This window comes from Pleurodeles waltl, chromosome 3_1 (assembly GCF_031143425.1).
Source record: "Pleurodeles waltl isolate 20211129_DDA chromosome 3_1, aPleWal1.hap1.20221129, whole genome shotgun sequence".
Classification (NCBI taxonomy): Eukaryota; Metazoa; Chordata; class Amphibia; order Caudata; family Salamandridae; genus Pleurodeles; species Pleurodeles waltl.
Window position 1 is genome coordinate 1,398,410,265 of NC_090440.1, and position 21,624 is coordinate 1,398,431,888.

Sequence of the window (21,624 nt, forward strand, 5' to 3'; positions counted from 1 at the left end):
ATTCCTCTTGGAAGGAGGTGAAACACAGGTCTCACTTGCAGATGTTGGGTCTGCCTGGGTGGGTGGTTGTCTATGTCCACCCGGTCAATGGCAGCGCGTCAGGGTGATCAGGAAGACCTGAGGCCTGAAAGAGTGGCGCTGGTGCCTGCAAGAAAGAGGAAGGGCAAGTGTGCGGGACACCGGACCCAGAAGTTCTCATGGTCCAGGAGGTGGCTGAACTTGAGGGGGATGCCCCGGAGCCCACAGGGAAACAGGTGGCTGAACTGGGGGAGGTGCCTGAGCTGACTCAGTGGCAGCAGAAAGGGGGTCCAGGGGTGTGGAATCTATTAAAATATCTACTTGTCCAGGGGATAGGTTGCTTCTCAAATCTACTTGTCCTGTAAAAAGATCTACTTGTCCCTTTGGTGCCATGTAGTGTGGCGACAAATTATGGCAGCAATTAATAGCCTCTCTGATTATGCCAGGGCTACTACCATAGTAGGGCTTGAATACTTGGAGTTTAAATCCCTACTGTAGAAATTTCCTTATTTTGCCACCTTTCTGCAGATCTGCATACTGGGGCTGGAGGAAGCAGTAAGCAATAGTTCCAGGGCTGGAATGCCTTTGAGTCTGCAAACCTACTAACCTGCATGTTTTAAAGATTTTTACCAGCTTCTCTCTAATATTTTCCCCTAATAAGAAAGGTTGGACATTTACTCCTGACAATGGCAGAATTAGAACTTCTTCCAGGGTTGGGAAGAAAGTGGCTGGAGGGAAAATGAACTTGCAAATGCTCAATAGATTTTCACATGAGCAAATCTACACATCGTATTTACCCACGCTAAAATACAGTTCACAAATATTTTATAGGGGTACGACATATACCATGGGTGCACTTTTGTGACTTTCTTTAAGAATTTGGGCCACAAGTAGGTAGGTTCAGATTTGTGACCTGCAAATTGTGAGTCGCAAATCCGAATGTAGGATGGTGTCCTTGACACCATCTGTGATTTGCAAGGGCTTCGCAAATGCCCACATCATGAATAATCATGAGGTGGGTCGCAATTTGCGACCCCCTCACGAATGGTGGCCTGCTGGAGACAGCAGACCACCATGTCTGTGACTGCTTTTCAATAAAGCAGTTTTTTTTGTAATGCAGCCCGTTTTCCTTAAAGGAAAACGAGATGCATAACAAAAACGAAAAATGAAATGTTTGTTTCATTTTTTCAGAGCAGGCAGTGGTCCACAGGACACTGCTTGCTCTGAAATTTTTTTTACAGTGACATTCACAATGGGAAAGGGGTCCCATGGGGATCCCTTCCTTTTTGCGAAAGTGTTAGCACCCATTTGAAATGGGTGCAAACTGCGATTGGTTTGCGCCCGCGTTCGCGGTCACAAAACAATCCTACATTGCACTGCGAGTTGCAATTAGGAAGGGAACACCTCTTACTAATTGCGAGTCGCAAACCCGTTTTGTGATTCGGTAACCAGGTTACTGAATCGCAAAACTGGGTTTGTGCATCGCAATGTGCTTTTTGCACGTCGCAAACAGCGAAAGTCGCTGTTTGCGACATGCAAAAAGCTACCTACATGTGGGTCTTGGTCCCTAATTAGGTCTGGTGTTAACAAAGACATTTTGTTTTTATTAAACTTCTATTTCTCTCTCTTTTGGCTGGCTTTACTGTGAGTGATCGCATTCTGCTCTTCCACAAGGAGCATATTGCCACACAAAGTAGTTTTGTTCAGTGTCAGGAACTACAGTGGCAATCAGTGACGTAACGAAACTGGAGGGTGCCCCTTTGCAAAGAACATGGAGGAGCCCCCTCTCCAGATTCACTCAGGGCAGGTGCTGTGCTGACGGGGCCCCCTGGAGGGCGGCTGCGGGGCCTTTGTTATGCCGCTGGTGGCAACGTGTGCTTTAAGAGTTCAAAAACTTTTTGGGGGGGGGTTTGCCAATGTTTGTTACAATGTTGAGGGCCTGGTAGCTGCCACAACAATAAAGTGTTACAAAAGCCATGTCAAAACAAGACACGCATTGATAAAACTAAAAGACTTATAAAAATATGTCAGATCAGTTGGCTTTGTCAGTGTTTGTTTATTTTCATGCTTCCCATAATATTGTTGAAAATGGTTACACTGATTTTCGATTAGAAATATTTTTGGGAAATACTAGCATGCATCAACACATTTTACTAAATGACACTTCATTTGCATATAATCAGAGAGCATTCTGGGAGCATTATACTTAGCCTCAACTTTTCAAACATGTGTGTACACGTTTTATGTTTTTGTACTGGAACCAACGTCAGTAGTGAAGTGTGACCTTAAAACATTTATTTACAGCACGCACCCTAATAATGAAGGCTTTCAAATAATGAACCATAAATACAAGTTCGAACAGCATTATCCTTTGGAAACACATTATCTCAACTGCAGAGAGTTCAACTCTCTGTAAACAGGCAGCCAAAGGGTTTGTGCTGCAGGGGGTTGGGCCTACTTGTCCCAAGGACAAAGTAAACATAAAAACTTGTTGCCCTTGACCCCAAACAAGATGTCCCGGGCGTCGGGCAATAGGAATTCCACATCCCTGGGGTCTCACCAGAGAAGCTTTCTGTGAGACACAGAAAACACACCCTACTCTAGAGGGTTTGCGGCGGCAGGCTGCAGACCAGGCATCTGGCAAAAAGTCTGGATCACACTTGATTTATTGGGAGGATGCCCACCTATATAGTGAGTCTAAGGTTGCTGAGCTTGGGGCAGCTTGTGTGCTGGTGGTACCCTAGCACTTTTGAGCCTTCCGACTGGGTTTGGCTCAAGGTGTGCCTTTATCTGGTCATTTGGGGCAGGACAAGACCTTTGAAAGGCTTGCCACCCATTTTTACTGTCCCCAAATGTGCAGGCACTCTGATGCACACTGTGGGTCTGGTCAGGCAAGGCAAGTGCCAAGAGTGGGGGGAAAAGTAAGGCTCCCCTTCAACCTTTTTACAGTTGTCAGCAGCCCCTTTGAAAAGGTGGGTATTAACATTTTGGGGCCTCTGGATCCCAAGACAGCCATGGGCAACAGGTTTATCCTGGTCGTGGTGGACCACACCACCTGGTACCCAGAAGGTAACCCTCTTAGATCAATCATCGCCCCTGTGGTGGGCCAGGCATTGATGGGGGTTTTTACCTGCACAGGGTTCTCCAAGGAGGAGATATCAGACACGGGTACTAACTTCATATCCACTTGTATGTCACCCCACACTCCTTCCACAGGGACTTCATATAAGTTCACCACTCCTTACCACCCCGAGGAAATGGTTTGGTTGAACGATTCAACCGAACCTTGAAGGGCACGATTATGTGCCTCTCAGAGCCCATGAGGTATAAGTGGGACACTGTAGGACACTGGCCTGGTTTTTAGTGGGTACCTTGGATATTTACACCTTATACCAGGTCCAGTTATCCCTTATTAGTGAATTGTAGTAGTGTTCTAGCAGCTTAGGCTGACAGAGGTAGCTGTAACAGATCAGCTTAGGCAGAACAAAACATGCAAAGCTCCTGCAATACCACTATAGTTACGTAGTACTTATACACAATAAAAGACAATACTCAGTGTTACCAAAAATAAAGATACTTCATTTTAGCGACACAAGGCCAAAAATACCTTAGAGGCAATACTCCTTCTAGTGGTAAGTATTATACACTAGACACCAAAATCAGTAAGTAAATAGTCATAGGATAGTGCAAACAATAGAAAATACCATAGAATGCAATAGGAAGAAATGGGTCTAGGGGCAACACAAACCATATACTAAGAAAGTGGAATGCGAATCACAAACTCCTCCTTAGACAAGTGTAGTGTGTAGAGGGTCGCTGGGAGTGTAGGAAAACCACAAAGGTGAGTAAAATAACCCACCCAGAGCCCAGGAAAGTAGAGTACTGCAAGTTTCCTCAGGACACTACAAGTCGTGATTAGAGTTATTGCAAGAACCAAGCAAGACTGCAAGCAACAAATGGTGGATTCCTGGACCTGAAGACCTGTAAAGAGAGGAGACCAAGTCTAGAAGTTGCAGAAGATTCTAGGAAGGACAGGAGCCCCTGCCAACCTACAAGATGGTGCAAAAGAGGATTCTCCGGTTGAAAGAAGTCTGCAGAAGAGCACCAAAGAAGATGGTTGCGGGTTCCTGCGTGATGCAAAGGATGTCCCATGTGGAGATGTTGGATGCAGGCGCGTTGCAACGCTGTATTCATCCAACAAGCCTTGGTTCAAGCATCGTCGCGGATTGCGTAAAAGTGGTGCTGTCTGGACCCAGGACGAGGCAGAGCGGGCCCTCAACACTGGAGGGAGCCCACAGATGACCAGGCAGCACCCACGGAGGGCCCAGGACACGGGGACAAAAGAAGGTGCAAATTGCAGTTGTTGCAGCACTTAAAAAAAATTTAAAAAAAGTCCCATGCTGTCCGAGAACAACTCAGCGAGTTGAGCGTCGCAGGATAGAGTATTGGGGACCTGGGCGAAGCTGTGCACGAAGGATTCTTGCAAATAGGTCACAGAGGACTCAGGAGGGGAAGACGACGCAGTGCACAGGGGTACTTTCGCAAATGGGGAAGGCAAGCTCTTACCTCCTCCAAATTTGGACAACGTGACCTTCAGACAGTCTGTCGAAGGAGTCCACCACCTGTGTTCCAAGGAGCACGCTCGTCACCAGGAGAGGAGTCCAAGAGAACCGGTCGTCGTCTTAGAAGGAGCCTGCTGGAGCAGGGAAGTGACTCCGTCACTTCACAGGAGATTTCTTCGGTCCATCTGGTGCAGGGTGAAGACAGGGAGACCCCAGAGCATGCACACCATGGAAACTGTTTCAGTTAGTGGCTGGAGCTGAAATTGCAGAGTCGAAGTAGCCCTTCTGGATACTTTGTTGCAGTTACAGCAGTTCCTAGAGCAGTCTGCGATTGATCGGAGGTCAGAGGATGAAGCAAGAGTTGCAGAGTATTCCTGATGGAAACTTGCAAGCGGAATCTGAAGAGGAACCCATAGGAGAGAGCTGCTCAGACCTCTGGAGGGCAGAACCCTGTCTGTGAGGTGGCAGCAGCTGTGGCTGCAGTGCATGCCTCCATGGAATTGGCTCACCAATACCAGATTTTTTAATGGGGGGGGGACAATTTCATGATCTTAGACACCTTACATGGCCATATTCGGAGTTACCATTGTAAAGCCTACTTCAGGAAGGTCGCTCAAGAGAACCTGGAAGCAAGCCAGGAGGACTTGAAACACTAATATGACCAGAATGCCACTCTGGTTGAGTTTCAGCTTGGCCAGAAAGTGTGGGTCATGGTCCCAGTCCGTCGTGCTCTCCAGGACAAGTGGACTGGGCCCTTTGAGGTGGTAGGAGTGCAAGAGTGAGGTCACCTATCTTACGAACTTGCAGACTCCAAGGAACCCTTTAAGGGTCCTGCATGTGCACACCTCAAACCTCACTCTGAGAGGTCTGAATGGAAAATGCTCCTAGTAACAAATGACAGGGTTGAGGAAGAGAGTGAGCCTCTGATGAGTCTGTGGAGGGTGTGAACCTCTCCCCCCTCACTGACCCCAGAGCACCAGAGGGACTGTCGCCAAGTGTTGGGACAGTTTGCCTCATTGTTTTCCTTGCTCCCAGGAGTCATTAGTGTACAAGTGATGTGGACACTGGGGACAGCCCACTTGTAAAACAAGATTTACGGGGTGACTGACAAGGTCAGGGCTAGCATTAAGGATGAGGTATCCAAAATAGGGGTCGAGTTCTCCAGTAGCCCTTGGACCAGTCCAGTAGTCTTAGTCCCAAAGGCTGCTGCCCCCGGCGCCACTCCAAAACTCTGGTTCTGTGTGGACTACCGTGGACGCAACACCGTCACGAAGATGGACGCGCACCACATCCGAGCAGATGAGCTAGTTGATCAGGTGGGAGCTGCCACATTTCTCAGCACGTATTATCTAAAGTCTGAGTATTGGCAGATTGCTCTGACTCTGGGGGGCCAAGGAGAGGTCTGCATTTTCTACCCCAGATGGGCACTACCAGGTCAGGCTGATGCCTTTTGGGATGGAAAATACCCCTGCCACCTTTCAGAGGTTGGTTAACCAGGTTTTGGCTGGACTGGAGGATTTCAGTGCAGCCTACCTCTACCTGGACGACATTGATGTTTAGCTCCAGCTGGAAGGAACATCTGCAGCACCTCTGCAAAGTGTTGAAGGCTCTGCAGAAGGCAGGCATCACAATTAAGGCGAGTAAGTGCCAAATAGGGCAGGGCTCTGTGGCGCACTTGGGACAGCAGGTGGGGAGTGGCCAGGTGGTACCCCTACAACCAAAGATTGACACCATTCTGGCTTGGGAGCTTCCCAAGACCCAGACTGAGGTGAGAGCCGTTTTAGGTCTCACCCCATAGTATTGAGTATTGTCAAAGGGTATAGCACTATTGTTGATCCCTTGACTGAGTTAACCTCCAAAAAGCAACCGAGCAGCAGTGTCTGAGTGTGCAGTTTTAAACTTGCCAGGCCTAAACCTTCTCTTTTTGTACATGTAAGGCACCCCCTACGTTAGGCCCTAGATAGCCCCAGGGGCATGGAGCAGCGTTTTGTTAAGGGAAGGGCATGTACTGGTGTGTTTTATATGTCCTAACAGTGAAATACTGTCAACTTCAGTTTTAACTGTTGCAAGGCCTCTCTCATAGGTTAACATGGGGGCTGTTTTTATAAATAACTTTTAAGTGCAGTTTCCCTTTGGGAGCAGACAGAGATATAGAGCTTGGGGTCTCTGAACTCACAATTTAAAAATACATTTTTTGGTAAAGTTGGTTTTTAAATTGTCGTTTTGAAAAATGCCCCTTACAGAAAGTGGGCATTTTCTTGCTTAAGCCATCCTGTGACTCTGCCTGCTTATGATTCCTTGTTTGGGTCAGACTGACAGTTGGGCTGTTTGTGAATCTCCACTAGACAGTGACACAATGAGAGCTGGAGTGTAGCCTGCATATTCTGATGGGCCATCTGGGCTACAGTGGAGGGAGGTGTGGTCACTTACACCTGAATGGGCTGTGCCTGCCCTCATGCAATGCAGTCTCCAATTCTCCTGGAGCGAGTCTGGAGCAAGGCCTGGGCAGGGCAAGATCCTGTGAACAACAGACTTTTCTTTGGAGTTTGCCAACTTCAAAAGGGAGAAAGGAGTACAAGTAGTGGCCCCAAAACCCCAGATTATTAGATTACATCTGCAACCAAGAGGAAGCTCTGCTAAGGAGAAGAGCTAGTGGATGAGTACTGCCCCTTTGCCTGTGCTTTACTGGGTTGGCCTGCAGTTGCTGCTTATGCCTGAAAGAGGACAAAAACTGAACTTGGTGGTATATTCCTGCTTGTGAAGTGTCTCCAAGGGCTTGGATTAAGCTTGCCTCCTGTTTTGAATCCTCAGGGCCATCAAAGACTTTCTCTGCCAGCACCTGGACTCTCTGCTGAGACTCCTACCCTGCCAAATTGTGCCCTATCAAGCCCGTAGGCCCTTGAAAGGTGAAGTTGGTAGAAGCAAGGTGGACATTCATGCCCAGGAGCCATGCTGGGAAAGTGTTGAAGTGCCATCTGCAACGCAGCTGTAAAAAATGGCACGCCACTTGCATCGTGGCTGAAATCGACGCTCCACCTGCCTAGCTGCTGGGAAATCGAAGCATAACCTGCATCGTAGCTGGAGAAACAATGCAACACCCGCTTGCGGCTGACGAAATCGACGCAAACCCCAAGCAGCGAGGATTCTCGTCCTCCAGCGGCTGGATTTGCACGCAACATCGCTGGGTGTCAAAATCAACAAGAACCTGCCCAGATCAGAGGTGCCCCTCCAAAAAAGCAACACATCATTCTCTTGCTGGAGAGAAAAATGACGCATCCCCTACACGACTGGAGAAGAAATGATGCACGGCCACACTTGAGTAAACAATCTATGCATAGCTGACTTTTCCCACCCACATTCGCCGATGTGGCTTTATGTTTGACGCAAACCAAGTACTTTGTGCAACAAGGTTTCCATTGTTTTCTATGGAGTAAGAGTCTATTATTTAAAAAATTCATAATGTGACTTGTGTATGATGGATTTTTGTTGTTTTGCTTGTTTGATTTATATAAATATTGAGTATTTTTCTAAACTGGTGAGGTGTCCATTTTGTAGTGTTTTCACTGTATTACTGTGTGTTAGTACAAAAACTTTACACATTGCCCTTGAGATAAGCCTGCCTGTTTGTGCCAAGCTACCAAGGGGGTGAGCAGAGGTTATCTTAAGTGTGTATCTCCATAGCCCTGAGTAGAGTGAGGGTCCCTGCTTGGACAGACTGCAAATTGGCTGCCAACCAGAGACCCCAATTTCTAACAGGCTAACTCAGATGCAACTTTTGGCCGTCGAGGATCGGTCTCTTGGGGCGTCCAGCAAGTCTTCCGAAGTGGCTACTGACTTTCCGCTTTGGGCTCCTCCAGATCTTTTGTCCATACAGCTGGTTCCAGAGAGTCAGCCAACTGACCCTGGGAGTCACTGCTTTGGACTGGGACATGACTTTTTCCCCCCCCAAGCCAGGAGCCACGGTCCTTTCTTAGTTAGCCCAGCGTGCAGCAGGTGCAGTCCAGTAGACAGTACAGCCTCTCTCTGTGCATTCCAGGGATTAGCAGGGCACTCCTTCAGTCCTTGTTCCAGTTCCGATGTGATCTGAAGTTCAGGGTGCCATACTTATCCCAGGAAAGTGCCCTGAGGGGATTATGCAGTCACTGGCCAATAGGACACCAGGTCCCTCCCACTTGGGGATGGTTTTAGGGCAGTGTGTGGCATCTGGCAATCCCAGAGTGCACTATACTGGCCACTTTCAAGATGTCTGAACCTTTACTTGGCTGGGAGGAGCTCGGTAGCCCACTCTAAAGGTGTGGTTACTTGATGCCTACATGCACACAGGAAACCTGGTTTGGGCACTCCGCTCCCCTCTCTGTCCTTGACTCCAGGCTGCATACCTGAACAAAGGGCAGCCCCTCAAGGGTATTATTCCCACTTGCTCACCAAAGGCAGCTTCAGCTTTAAAGCTCCCTTTTTGGGTTAATACACTAACTGGCTTTCTGCTAAGCATAGGTAACACCTCGCCCTGCAGCAGGCTGCTATTTTTCATACTACACCTCAGGAACAATGCTTTCTTGGGGCCAGTAATCATGTGAGACCACTGGACAAACTCTTATAGACTAACAAACTTTCTAAAGGTTACATTTCTTTAATAGGGACACTAAATCTGACATGGGCATCAAGTTGAGTTTAATGCCACAATTAATTTTAGCTGGGCTGAGGGGTCAGTCGGTAATCCTGTGTTAGCCAATGGGGTTACTAGTCATTAAACAACAAGGCGACAATTTAGAGATGTTGTTGGTAAGACTTTTATATGTCAAAATATATGTCCTACTTAAGAATATATCGCTCCATGGGCCTTCCTTAGAGGAGACTTACATATATAAGGTTAAAAGAAGTGGTGGCTTGGTCTTTAGTTTGAATGGAGAAGTCGAACTCTTGCAGTGTGACAACTGCTCTTCCAGTTTGCAGTGGCAGGCTGGGAATCATTTTATATTTTGTCACACATAGGGTGGCACAATCGGTGCTGAAGCTCTGGGTGGACAGTTTGCCTTACATGGCCCTGGTACTATATAGTAGGGACTTCTAAGTCCAAATAAGGGTTAAAAGTGGAGGGAAACATGCAAAACGTGGGATTCCTTAGAGCAATTACCAAGGTGGCATGAAGATCAATAATCATGGCAATGCATTCAAGTGCGGGGGAGAACAGCTGTGAGGCATGCTATGTTTGGACCATGTAAGATATGGATGAACAGAATCAGCATGTCAATTTTCTGTAGGAAGCTATTCAATGCAACGTATGAAACAAGTGGTGGGCGTTTGCTTAGAAAGGATAAAAAAGGTTTGTGTGGCAAAATTATTGTTGTTCAGGGGTGACAGAGTATACTATGGTAGAATAAACAGGCAGCAACAACCTATTTCAATCATTGCTAGTACATTGATATAACTACTGACAGTCTTGGGGGGGGGGGGGGGGGGGCAGGGCGGGGAGGAGGGTTGAAATTACTCCAAAGCTAGTATCACAGGTACATGACGAAAGGTTCTAGAATTATACTTGAGTTTACTGGAACTCCAGAGTTCCTAGTAAAGTAAGTAAGGGTGTTAGATGACAACAAATATGGAACCAAATATCAAGCAAGGGCTGTGGTGGTGGTGTCAAAGTAAAGTCATTTAGGTTTTGTGGAGAACAAGTGAAAAGAAGGACATCCTATGGTGTAAATTTGTTAGCCAGTTTGAGATATGGGACAGGAAGTGCCTATGTACAAAGGATATCACGAACCCATTGACATGAGCCTTTGTACATATTTGTAAAAGTGAAGGCTACCTTTGTGAGACACCAGAGTCGGTGCTTGATGGCAGTCTCAAACATAGCGTTACCAAAATCAAGACTTTTGAGGATCTTCAGAACAAAGGCGTAATCTCATTTTTTTTTTTTTTTTCATCAGTCTATCACAGGGTCCGTCTCGAGGCCAGGGAGATCCACTGCCTGGTAAACCAGAAGCCTTGGTACCCATTAGCCCACTGTTTTAAAAACCCCAATATGGACAATAACAATGCAGTGAACTTTGTGTCAGCACACTGCTTACCACTGGTTGGCTTTCTTGTCAGAGTGCTTGGTTCTTATTTAACAGCTTTTCTTACGCTTGTGCTTCCTCTGGAGCCTACTTACTTTACCATCCCTTTGATTTGCCGAGTTGCATTATTCACCGCTTACTTAAATTTAAAACTATATATTTTCCTTTTTTTCAGTAGTCTAAGAGAGTGCATGTATTTTTGTGCTCTCTTCGTGTGCCAATTCTCCACTAAAAACTACATCCCAACGCTCTGTGTGGCTCCCTTAATCTAATGTTTCCTCAGCACCCTGGGCTTAATAAATAAAATTAAAAAAAACATTTTTAAAGTGCAATTCCCACAAACCCCACCCCCCTTCCAAAAAAAAAAAAAAAAAACATTCTTGTTGCTCCCACAAACACCACTCCCTGGTATTCCCAGCCACACACTCCCTCCGGCAGTGAATCCAGACCCCATCCCGCCCACTTGCACATCTGAAGCTTACCCCACTATTTGCTTTTTTCCCTCCTAAATTAAATAATTTTCCATTTTAGTGGTCCCAGCAGCGCCACCTCACCAAACCTGTGGACCAGGGAGTACCTGCGCCATCAGCATTGCATCCACAGCATCCTGTATCCCTCGGATCAGGATCACTTCCATGGGAGTCTATGGCAAGGATATAAAGTGAATATAACTGACTGAAGACTGCTTATGAACCTTGCTGGTACACATGACTGGCTCTCTACTGAAGTTGGTTGCCCACAGTCCGAGTGACCGCAATACAACTTACCACCGTTTTTCAGCAAAGGGCTTTTAAGTGTCACATTTGTTGAATTTGCCAATGCTTGTTCGCGGTTAAGTAACAGGTGCCTATTTACTGTAGTTTGTAAAATCTGTGTCTCAAGAACCATCCAGTGAATTTTGTTTGGATGTCAGAAATTACATATAAATAAAATCTATTTTTGTAAACGGGTGTTGGATTTCTTGGGTGTCTCATGTATTTTTTCTGCAATTGTTTTGGTGTTGTTTATATACTTTACACTAGTTCCTTTGTCAGCATGAGTCCAGCTTGTGTATCTGAGCTCAGAGCCACAGCTACCCAGGGCTGAGCTAAAGATTTAACTAACAAACCCTACTATGTGTCTAAGCTAAGTGTCCTTCTGGGCCTAAAGGGGTAGTTAAGTGCATTACACTGTGATGTTGCACAAGCCTGCGCTGTAAACCCAGAACTAAAAAGGGCAGTTTACCTTACACAGATAGGCCATTATTACAAAAAATGAACATTAGTCATTGACTAACATTTGGTGTTTTTTGTCATTTATGGACATTCTACTTTGCTCTATGCCCAGGGGACATGACTAAACTTAGCACAGGTGCCTGCAATGGACACCTGGGAAAGGCAGAATCCAAAACAGATACACGTTTTCCTGGAACAACCAAGATCCTTACAGAGGCAAGTCTTAGATGATATGCATTTATCAGTATAAAACTAATAATCCCCTTGCGAAACTTCATAAATCAGAGGGGAGATGACCTGCCGAGCAAAATTATACCACGTCTCACATCTGTCTGCCTCATACTGTAGATACAACATGCACGAGCGAGACTCCAAAAATTGGACTGTAAACTGAAAATATTTTTGCCAGACGGTTGTACTGTTATGCAAGACCTAAAAACTACGAAGTAAAGATACTTCGGATACACTTAACCAGATTGTATTGCTCTTGCTGTAAAGGTTGATGAAGTAACGACAGACTGGATTCTGGGATAGAGTGTAGAGAGTGGAGAAAGCAAATGGGAAAACAAAAAGCTTTAAAAAAGCCTCTCCACTCACATCTCTCAAATTCATTAACCTTTACGCTATAAATTAGGGGGGAACCCACCATTCTATTAAGGAGTCCTTGTTAACGTATATTTCAAGTTGATGATGAAAGTGAAGGGGGTAGCCGGGAATGCAATACCGCAAAACATTTCTCCTGACTACTCAGCTCTTCGTCTGTGCTGCTGACACGTGCCTGATGTGTGCCTAGAGGGACTCTGCAGATTACGAACGTCCTGTTAGTTGGTTACAAATGAGAAGTCATATTGTGTGACCATGGCTACTGCTTTATCAATTGAAAGATCTCCCTGGCCTAGAGAAGGGACCCTGTGATAGACTTGTGTAAAAGATGAGAAGACTTGATTTTGTTAACACTACATTTGTGATTGGCATCAAGCGGCTGGCTCTGAGGTCTCAGAATTGTAATCTTCATGTTAATAAATGTATGCAAGCCCTCAAGCGGAGGTATTCACAATATACTTGGTACATAGGTACTTCAAAAAGTAAGACACTGAAGTCTCTGCACTATTCTTGTTTCTTTGTTGCTTTCTATTTTAAACCCTCTCCTGTGTGTCATGTGAGGGAACAAAAAAGCTTGCTTTATAAAAAAAAAAATCTTTGTCATTTCATATTGAAGTCAATTTTAATGAGTTATTGAAATGCAGATAAATAGCACGTAGTTAGTACTCACAGATATATTAAAGATTAGAAAAAATAGTTCATAATAGGACACTATAAGCTCTAGTGGGGTCATTATTCAATATTACTATTTGTTAGTATTCTAGTACTGTGAAAGTAGAATAACCTAACACTATCTCCGTTGTGTGATTCCAGTTGGGATCAGCTCAGTTTTAAAGTATTATTGAAGTACAAATACAACAATAATAGCAGATAATTAATACACAAGTGTCAAAAAGATCTGCTGAGAATATCACAATATTTTAGAATAACATGCGCTATGTATTGGCTATAGTTTACCATTAATCAACATTGCTAGTCAATAAGTAAGTTTAATGAATACTAGAGGAATATTATTGTCTTTATTGTGTGGATTCGGTAGGTTAGCAAGCAATACCTCAATCTATTCTTGGTCAGACAAATGTACTACTCGGGGCTCTCCTATTAGTCTCCCTGTTCACCAGTCTACCGGATACCATATAAGTTCTATCCCATCAACTTAAACCAATGCCCATTTGGGGGCTGGGAGGGGGTAAAGGGGTACAGTTGGTGGATCTAAGTCATCATGATACTTTAATGGTTTTGAAGGAGTAAGAAAGGCCCCCCAGGTATCCTCAAATAGGCGCAACTGATCTTGAATCTTATATATGCGCCTCTGATAAGAAGCCAAATGGTATAACTCAACAAACCACTCGATGTGTGGGTGATAGGGAGGAACACCAGTATTGCAGAATACATTTCTTGGCCACCACTGAGGGTGTTGATAGCCATCTAAGCCAATGAGAAGCGGTCTCATCTACTTCTGTAAAATCATATAATACGGCCAGTTATGCAGAATTTACAAAGGGTGTAGAGCTAGTGCTTTGGAGTGTTCACCCAACTGAGCACCAATGGGAGGTCAGGGTGTGACAGGACCATGGAATGTGATAAAAATCACAACCACTGGTTTTATCAAGCTAGCAGATGTTTGGAATCATGTGAACCCTATCCATTTTATACAGGGACCAATACCAGTTATGTGGTATCCTGACAAAAGGACTATTTCAATAGTGCTTCTCGAACTGAGCAATCATGGACCATGATCGCTTTCCAGCCTCCATCTGAGACGGTAACTACTAACTTTTCCTGCCATTACATTTTAGAGGATATTAGGGTGCTAGAGGAGTAAACTACATCAATAAGGATCCGATACAATACTGCTGGCGTCCCCAGATTCTGAGATATCCCAATATGTGCGATTCTGGGAGATGTTTATGGTCTTTTAGAGTCTACCACGTAGCCAATGTTTTAGTTGCCAATACCACTCCGGTTGTGATTGAGGTAAAGAAAACTCAGACCGAAGCATTGTGAAAGTACTGAAAGCGTCCATGTTAAGGAGCTCTCCGACAGTCATGATCCCTCCAATTTCCCATGCCAACCACCTGATTGGCCTATGCGTATGCCTTCCTTAGAGCAGAGTTGTGCCTCTTTATGAACCATGCTCTCCATGTCTAGTAATCGATGCTCAACTTTCCATGTCGTCCACCAGGGGTAAACAAACAGACCAGGTTATCTTGGTATTGTAAAAGTCGTAGGCCTATCAGGGCTTGTGTCAAAGTATGATCCCATTGTACCCACTGGGGGTGTTTGTCATCAAGTGATAAAAAACAAGCTGTGAAAGGTGGTAGGAGAGGTGGTGTTTATACAAATCAGGAAGTTGCAGATCACCAGCTTTAGTGTCCGCATGTAACCTTGCTGCTTTAAGGCAGAGTCTCCTGCCCGCCCACACAAAATAGCTTTTATGTTTAATTATAGTGCAGAGTATGTGTGTAGGGATTTTGAGAGGCAACATGCCAAAAACGTAATTGATCTGAGGTGCTGTTACCATTCTGATCATCTGGATTCTACCCCAGAAGGAAACCTGCAAGGTAGACCAGCGTGTGAAGTCTACATCCTTTTTGGACAGCAGAGGTTTGAGATTGTCAAGGACCAGGCCATTGGGGGCCCCGTTAATGAGAATGCCAAAGTATTTTAATCCTGAGGTCTTACATTTAAAGCCATAGGAGTCAAAGTTCCCTGATCATGGATTGTCAATCACTGCGCCTCACTCTTCATCCAATGAATCTTATAACTGAAGAAAACGGAAAAGGCGTCACTCAAGGAAATAAGCTGGGGAATAGAAGATTTTAGATTGCTTAGGTCACCACCACTGAGAAGCCAACTCTGCAATACGGGACACTTTTATGAAATTAGTGATCCACTGAGTGGAGATCTTAGACAGGTTTGCAAACTTCTTAAACACTGTACATAGATCGGAGGCACTGGATGCTGCTGCTCAAGAACATACCTTTACAGGATGCTAGAACTCGGTGAAGATAGCCTGAAAAATATTTTGAAACGGCACATAAGAGGAAAGGGTGAGTACACACTGATTCAGTGCCTTGAGTTCCACGGAGCCAGGTTGGGGGTTGCAAAGCCAGCACACACTTCACGGTCCAAGTTGGTCTTTTGGCAGACTCCAAAAACCAAAAACAGTAAAAGGACACTCATTGGTTCACAGACATGTGGAACCTGTGGTAGGATAGAACAATCGTAGAGAAAGAAAAAAAAAAAAAAATCATACACACAGAATCTAGCTTAAGGCTGTGCAGCAATCCCTCAAATGTTCCCAGGGAGCGGGTGGCAGGCAGGTCACATCAGAAGGCTGCATGCATCAGTGTTGGCCAGCCACAGAGGGCCCTGTGGCCAACCTCCAATGCACATGGCCAAAGGTTGTTAGTTAGTAGGGACTGTCAGCCCACAAAAGGTTGGGTGCATAGCCTAATCAGAAGCCAAGCCCAGCGGCCAACCTCTGCTGCAACTGCCAAAGGCCATGTGGTAGGGTGACCACATGCCTACAGCTTATCAAAGGTAATGTTTCCAGGTCAACTCATTTGTGGAACAGGTTAATTTGGCCCGGAAATCTTTTGATTTCCCTAAACTAATTAAAAAATGGATTGATTTCAATGTGTTTTACTAGATGAGGCAGCGTCTGTAAAATGACCTGGAGATGGTCACCTTATCATACGCATCACGATTGATCGCTAATGAAGGGTTGGACACCGGGTCAGGCCTGCGGGTAGGTCTGCTGTGAGCCACAAAGGGTAGCTGCCCACAGAGGTTTGGGCATATGCCCTGCTCAGAGGCAAAGCCCTTTGGTCAAACTCCACTGCATAAGGCTTAAGGACAGTGAGAGAAGGCTGCCTGTGGAGAGATGAACACAGTGTCTGCCCTGTGCCCAATTCCCAATGAGCATGTCGAAAGGCTGGTTGCCCATTCAAGATTGTGCATAGGGTCTGGTCCGAGAACAAGCCCAGTAGCCAACCTCGGATCCACACAGCCAAGGATTTACAACACAATTTAAATGAAGGAGAGGAAGCTTTTGTGATTTAATATTGGAGGAGGGGGCGTTTCTGGTACACCCTGAAGAGTATGCTACTCAGTTTCTCTACCGAGCAGCCATATTTGCATGTACTTTGCAGTTTACATACCGGGAAAGGCGAGACACAGTGTAAAGTTTTTGCTTAAAAAAAAAAAAAAAAAATCGAGACTTTCGGCCTGCTCGCTTTAGAAGGTGACAGCCTTGTCTGTAGCCCCACTCTTCACACACAAATGCATACGTAGGTGCAGACCGTATGTATTTTTTCACATGGCATATCTGGTCATAGCTCTGTGTAACACAGCTCTGACAATAATTTGACACTACTACCCAAGTCTGTCGTGCTCATTTCAACGACCCTAGAAGCGAGAAAAGAAAGGGTGATTACTTCCCTGTTGTTTTTGGCTACATTAATTAGCTCGTAGGCATTTCAGTGGATTAAAGCCTCAGCGCAGACCTGTGTTGCGTCTATAAAGTTCAGCTTCCGATTGAGGAAGCACCCATGTGTAACGAACATGCTAAAAAGGTGTGCTGTTAGTAAGAAATACAGGTTGTACGTTTCAATCGTCATAAACAGATCAGATCACTGATGTGCAGAGCAACAGATGTACAATGCGAGTCGCAAATCTTGATCTTTATGAGTTGGTACGTGGTTAAGACACTTGTGAAAGTATCTTGCAGGTCTATCCCATAAATTCGTTATTCTGAAATCAATTAGGAGTTCCACTGAGTTGTCACTAAACACCAAGTAACAATTAACTTTGTAATGTTTATAGAACTGCTCGTTATTGTTTGATTTACAGACACCGCCCTAAACTTCATATAAAGTATACAATCTCAAAATGAAGACAGGTTAAATCTTGTTTTGGAAATATTCCTGTAGCATTTTATTGTTTTTTCTATATTCACCTTTTAATGTAGCAATACGATGTTCTCAATAAAAAACGTCCACCACTTCCACATCTTTCGTTAGCCAGTGTGGAACACAAAAGAGTTAGGTTCTTCAAAGTGACCACTGGCTTTTCACTGTCAGAGGACATAAACTGCCCTACATAATGAACAGTGGGAGCTATTTCCCTATATATATATATATATATATATATATATATATATATATATATATATATATTCCTACGCCACTCTCGTTCTGGTGATGCAGTGTAAGACTGGCATGCCAGCCAGGACTGCTTTCTATTCGGAGCGCGTCATGAAACGCAGGAAGTCATATCTTTCACGAGTATACCAAGTCCTGCGCCACCTGTGGGCGTTACACTCGCACTTGGCGCTGGTCTTAGTTTAGCCACTGAGAAATAAAGTTGCCAGTTCTCTGAGAGTTTATGCACCACTACCGTGACGTCTCCGACGGTTTTCCGTTTTCTGAACTCACCTCCAGGTCTACCCAGACCATCCTGTGCCCCGCGCTGTCCCCAGCCATGGTGCAGTTCCTGTGGTGCGCCTTGAGCCGAAGAGAGCGCTGCGCAGCCAGATGGGCCACGCTAAACATACACAAAGCTCCCCGGAGAGGGCGCAGGCCCCACATATAAGCCTAAAAGGGCGCGAGCTTCACGCACAGCGTTCAAGTGCGGCCAGAAATAGAAGACAGACAAGCACACGAACAGCTCAGTCATGAAAACAAAAGAGAGACAACCGCCACACACGGATCTTCTCTCGCATGGAAAGTTATGGGGTTGGGGGCGAAACAGACTTGAGCCTTTCGCCAGGCCTTAGGGAAGTGCTCTACTTAACCAATTCTATGTCAGGACCGGAGGCTTCAGGTTATGCTAATCTCTTATCTTTACTGCAACACACAGCAGCCAATAACAATAGAAAAAACTTGAAAAACAAAATTTCCCATAAACATAAGCCTTGTAGTGACCCTCCAATCAGGCTGCACTATCTCCTCTATAATCCAGAGCAAGCAAAGTCCGTCCTCTTTCTTTGCTGCTTCGCACCAGAGATAAGTGCCTCGTTTTATTACTGTGTATTTAATTTGTTTATACGGAGAGTTTTCTCATATATGTGTGGTTATAGGCTTCATTGAGCGTGGCAATTGCCTTCAAGCGCTGTTTTCTTATACTCTGTTCAGTGGCTTTGCCGCGTTGCTAAGAAACGATCTCGGATCGTTTTCCTTTCTGATCTGCCGGTGAGGGGCCTCGGGGAAGCGCATCCTCAGGGGACTAGTCCGCTTTCTCTGATGGCGCTCGCTCATGCGCAAACCCTGAAACACTCGTGTAAGGAAATGCCTCCTTGGCATGGTTACCCCCTGACTTTTTGCCTTTGCTGATGCCAAGTTATGATTTGAAAGTGTGCTGAGGCCTGCTAACCAGGCCCCAGCACCAGTGTTCTTTCCCTAACCTGTACCTTTGTTTCCACAATTGGCACACCCTGGCATCCAGGTAAGTCCCTTGTAACTGGTACCCCTGGTACCAAGGGCCCTGATGCCAGGGAAGGTCTCTAAGGGCTGCAGCATGTCTTATGCCACCCTGGGGACCCCTCACTCAGCACAGACACACTGCTTGCCAGCTTGTGTGTGCTGGTGGGGAGAAAATGACTAAGTCGACATGGCAATCCCCTCAGGGTGCCATGCCAGCCTCACACTGCCTATAGGTATAGATAAGTCACCCCTCTAGCAGGCCTTACAGCCCTAAGGCAGGGTGCACTATACCATAGGTGAGGGCATAAGTGCATGAGCACTATGCCCCTACAGTGTCTAAGCCAAACCTTAGACATTGTAAGTGCAGGGTAGCCATAAGAGTATATGGTCTGGGAGTCTGTCATGCACGAACTACACAGCACCATAATGGCTACACTGAAAACTGGGACGTTTGGTATCAAACTTCTCAGCACAATAAATGCACACTGATGCCAGTGTACATTTTATTGTGAAATACACCCCAGAGGGCATCTTAGAGATGCCCCCTGAAACCATACCCGACTACCAGTGTGGGCTGACTAGTTTTGGCAGCCTGCCACACAGCAGACATGTTGCTGGCCACATGGGGAGAGTGCCTTTGTCACTCTGTGGCTAGTAACAAAGCCTGTACTGGGTGGAGGTGCTTCTCACCTCCCCCTGCAGGAAGTGTAACACCTGGCGGTGAGCCTCAAAGGCTCACCCCCTTTGTTACAGCACCCCAGGGCACTCCAGCTAGTGGAGTTGCCCGCCCCCTCCGGCCACAGGCCCACTTTTGCCGGCAAGGCCGGAGGAGATAATGAGAAAAACAAGGAGGAGTCACTGGCCAGTCAGGACAGCCCCTAAGGTGTCCTTAGCTGAGGTGACTCTGACTTTTAGAAATCCTCCATCTTGCAGATGGAGGATTCCCCCAATAGGTTTAGGGATGTGCCCCCCTCCCCTCAGGGAGGAGGCACAAAGAGGGTGTAGCCACCCTCAAGGACAGTAGCCATTGGCTACTGCTCTCCCAGACCTAAACACCCCCCTAAATTCAGTATTTAGGGGCACCCCAGAACCTAGGAAACTAGACAAAGCAGGACTGCTGACCTGAAAGCCCTGCAGAGAAGACGGAGACACCAACTGCTTTGGCCCCAGCCCTACCGGCCTGTCTCCCCACTTCAAGAAAAATTGCAACAGCGACGCGTTCCACAGGGCCCAGCGACCTCTGAAGCCTCAGAGAACTACCCTGCATCTAAAAGGACCAAGAACTCCAGAGGACAGCGGCTCTGCTCCAAAGAAGAAACAACTTTGCAACAAAGAAACAACATTAAAGGACTGCACGTTTCCTGCCGTAAGCGTGAGACTTTCCACTCTGCACCCCCCGGCTTGACCTGCGGAGAAACAACACTACAGGGAGGACTCCCCGGCGACTGCGACCCTGTGAGTATCCAGAGTTGACCCTCCTGAGCCCCCCAGCGACGCCTGCAGAGGGAATCCAGAGGCTCCCCCTGACCGCGACTGCCTGCTTCTAAGAACCCGACGCCTGGTAAAGACACTGCACCCGCAGGCCCCAGGACCTGAAGGATCCGACCTCCAGTGCAGAAGTGACCCCTAGGTGGCCCTCTCCCTTGCCCAGGTGGTGGCTACCCCGAGGAGCCCCCCCTTGCCTGCCTGCTTCGCTGAAGAGACCCCTGGGTCTCCCATTAAACTCCATTGCAAACCCGACGCCTGTTTGCACTCTGCACCCGGCCGACCCTGGGCCGCTGAGGGTGTACTTTTTGTGCTGACTTGTGTCCCCCCCGGTGCCCTACAAAACCCCCCTGGTCTGCCCTCCGAAGTCGCAGGTACCTACCTGCTGGCAGACTGGAACCGGGGCACCCCCTTCTCCATTGAAGCCTATGTGTTTTGGGGCACCACTTTGACCTCTGCACCTGACCGGCCCTGAGCTGCTGGTGTGGTAACTTTGGGGTTGCTCTGAACCCCTCAACGGTGGGCTACCTTGGACCCAACTTTGAACCCTGTAGGTGGTTTACTTACCTGCAAAACTAACAAACACTTACCTCCCCATGAACTGTTGAAATTTGCACTGTGTCTAGTTTTAAAATAGCTTATTGCCATTTTTGTGAAAACTGTACATGCTCTTTTGCTGATTCAAAGTTCCTAAGTGACCTAAGTGAAATACCTTTCATTTGAAGTATTACTTGTAAATCTTGAACCTGTGGTTCTTAAAAAAAACTAAGAAAATATATTTTTCTATACACAAACCTATTGGCCTGGAATTGTCTTTGAGTGTGTGTTCCTCATTTATTGCATGTGTGTGTACAACAAATGCTTAACACTACCCTCTGATAAGCCTGCTTCTCAACCACACTACCACAAAATAGAGCATTAGAATTATCTATTTTTGCCACTATTTTACCTCTAAGGGGAACCCTTGGACTCTGTGCATGCTATTTCTTACTTTGAAATAGTACATACAGAGCCAACTTCCTACAACTCGGGTTTGTAAAGGCGCGATCGGTGAGCATAGAGGCTGGAAGTCTGCCAAATCCTCACTCCCCGCATACGTCGGTTGGGGCTGCAATAATCAATCCGTTCAATTTCTTTGGACTATTCTATTATTAGTTCTTCTTTCACCGGCAAAGGTATGTTTGACCTTCTTGGCACCAGGGCTTCCCCCCCCCCTTGCTGATTGTTGCAGCATTACTTTTGGGACCGCTAAGTGTTT

General features: G+C 46.2%; 1 protein-coding gene across 4 annotated transcripts in view; it reads right to left on the reverse strand.

Moving 5' to 3' along the window:
- The window catches only part of REXO2 (RNA exonuclease 2), a 261,017-nt gene extending 242,914 nt beyond the window's left edge, over positions 1–18,103 (reverse strand). For 2 of the 4 annotated variants that reach the window (XM_069224928.1, XM_069224927.1), the window contains exon 1: positions 17,895–18,103. In XM_069224928.1, coding sequence (XP_069081029.1) covers positions 17,895–18,047 — 153 coding nt within the window. In that variant the 5' untranslated portion in view covers positions 18,048–18,103. The remainder of the gene's footprint in view (positions 1–17,894) is intronic. The other 2 variants (XM_069224929.1, XM_069224930.1) reach the window with 1 other exon arrangement.
- Positions 18,104–21,624: the final 3,521 nt, after the last annotated feature.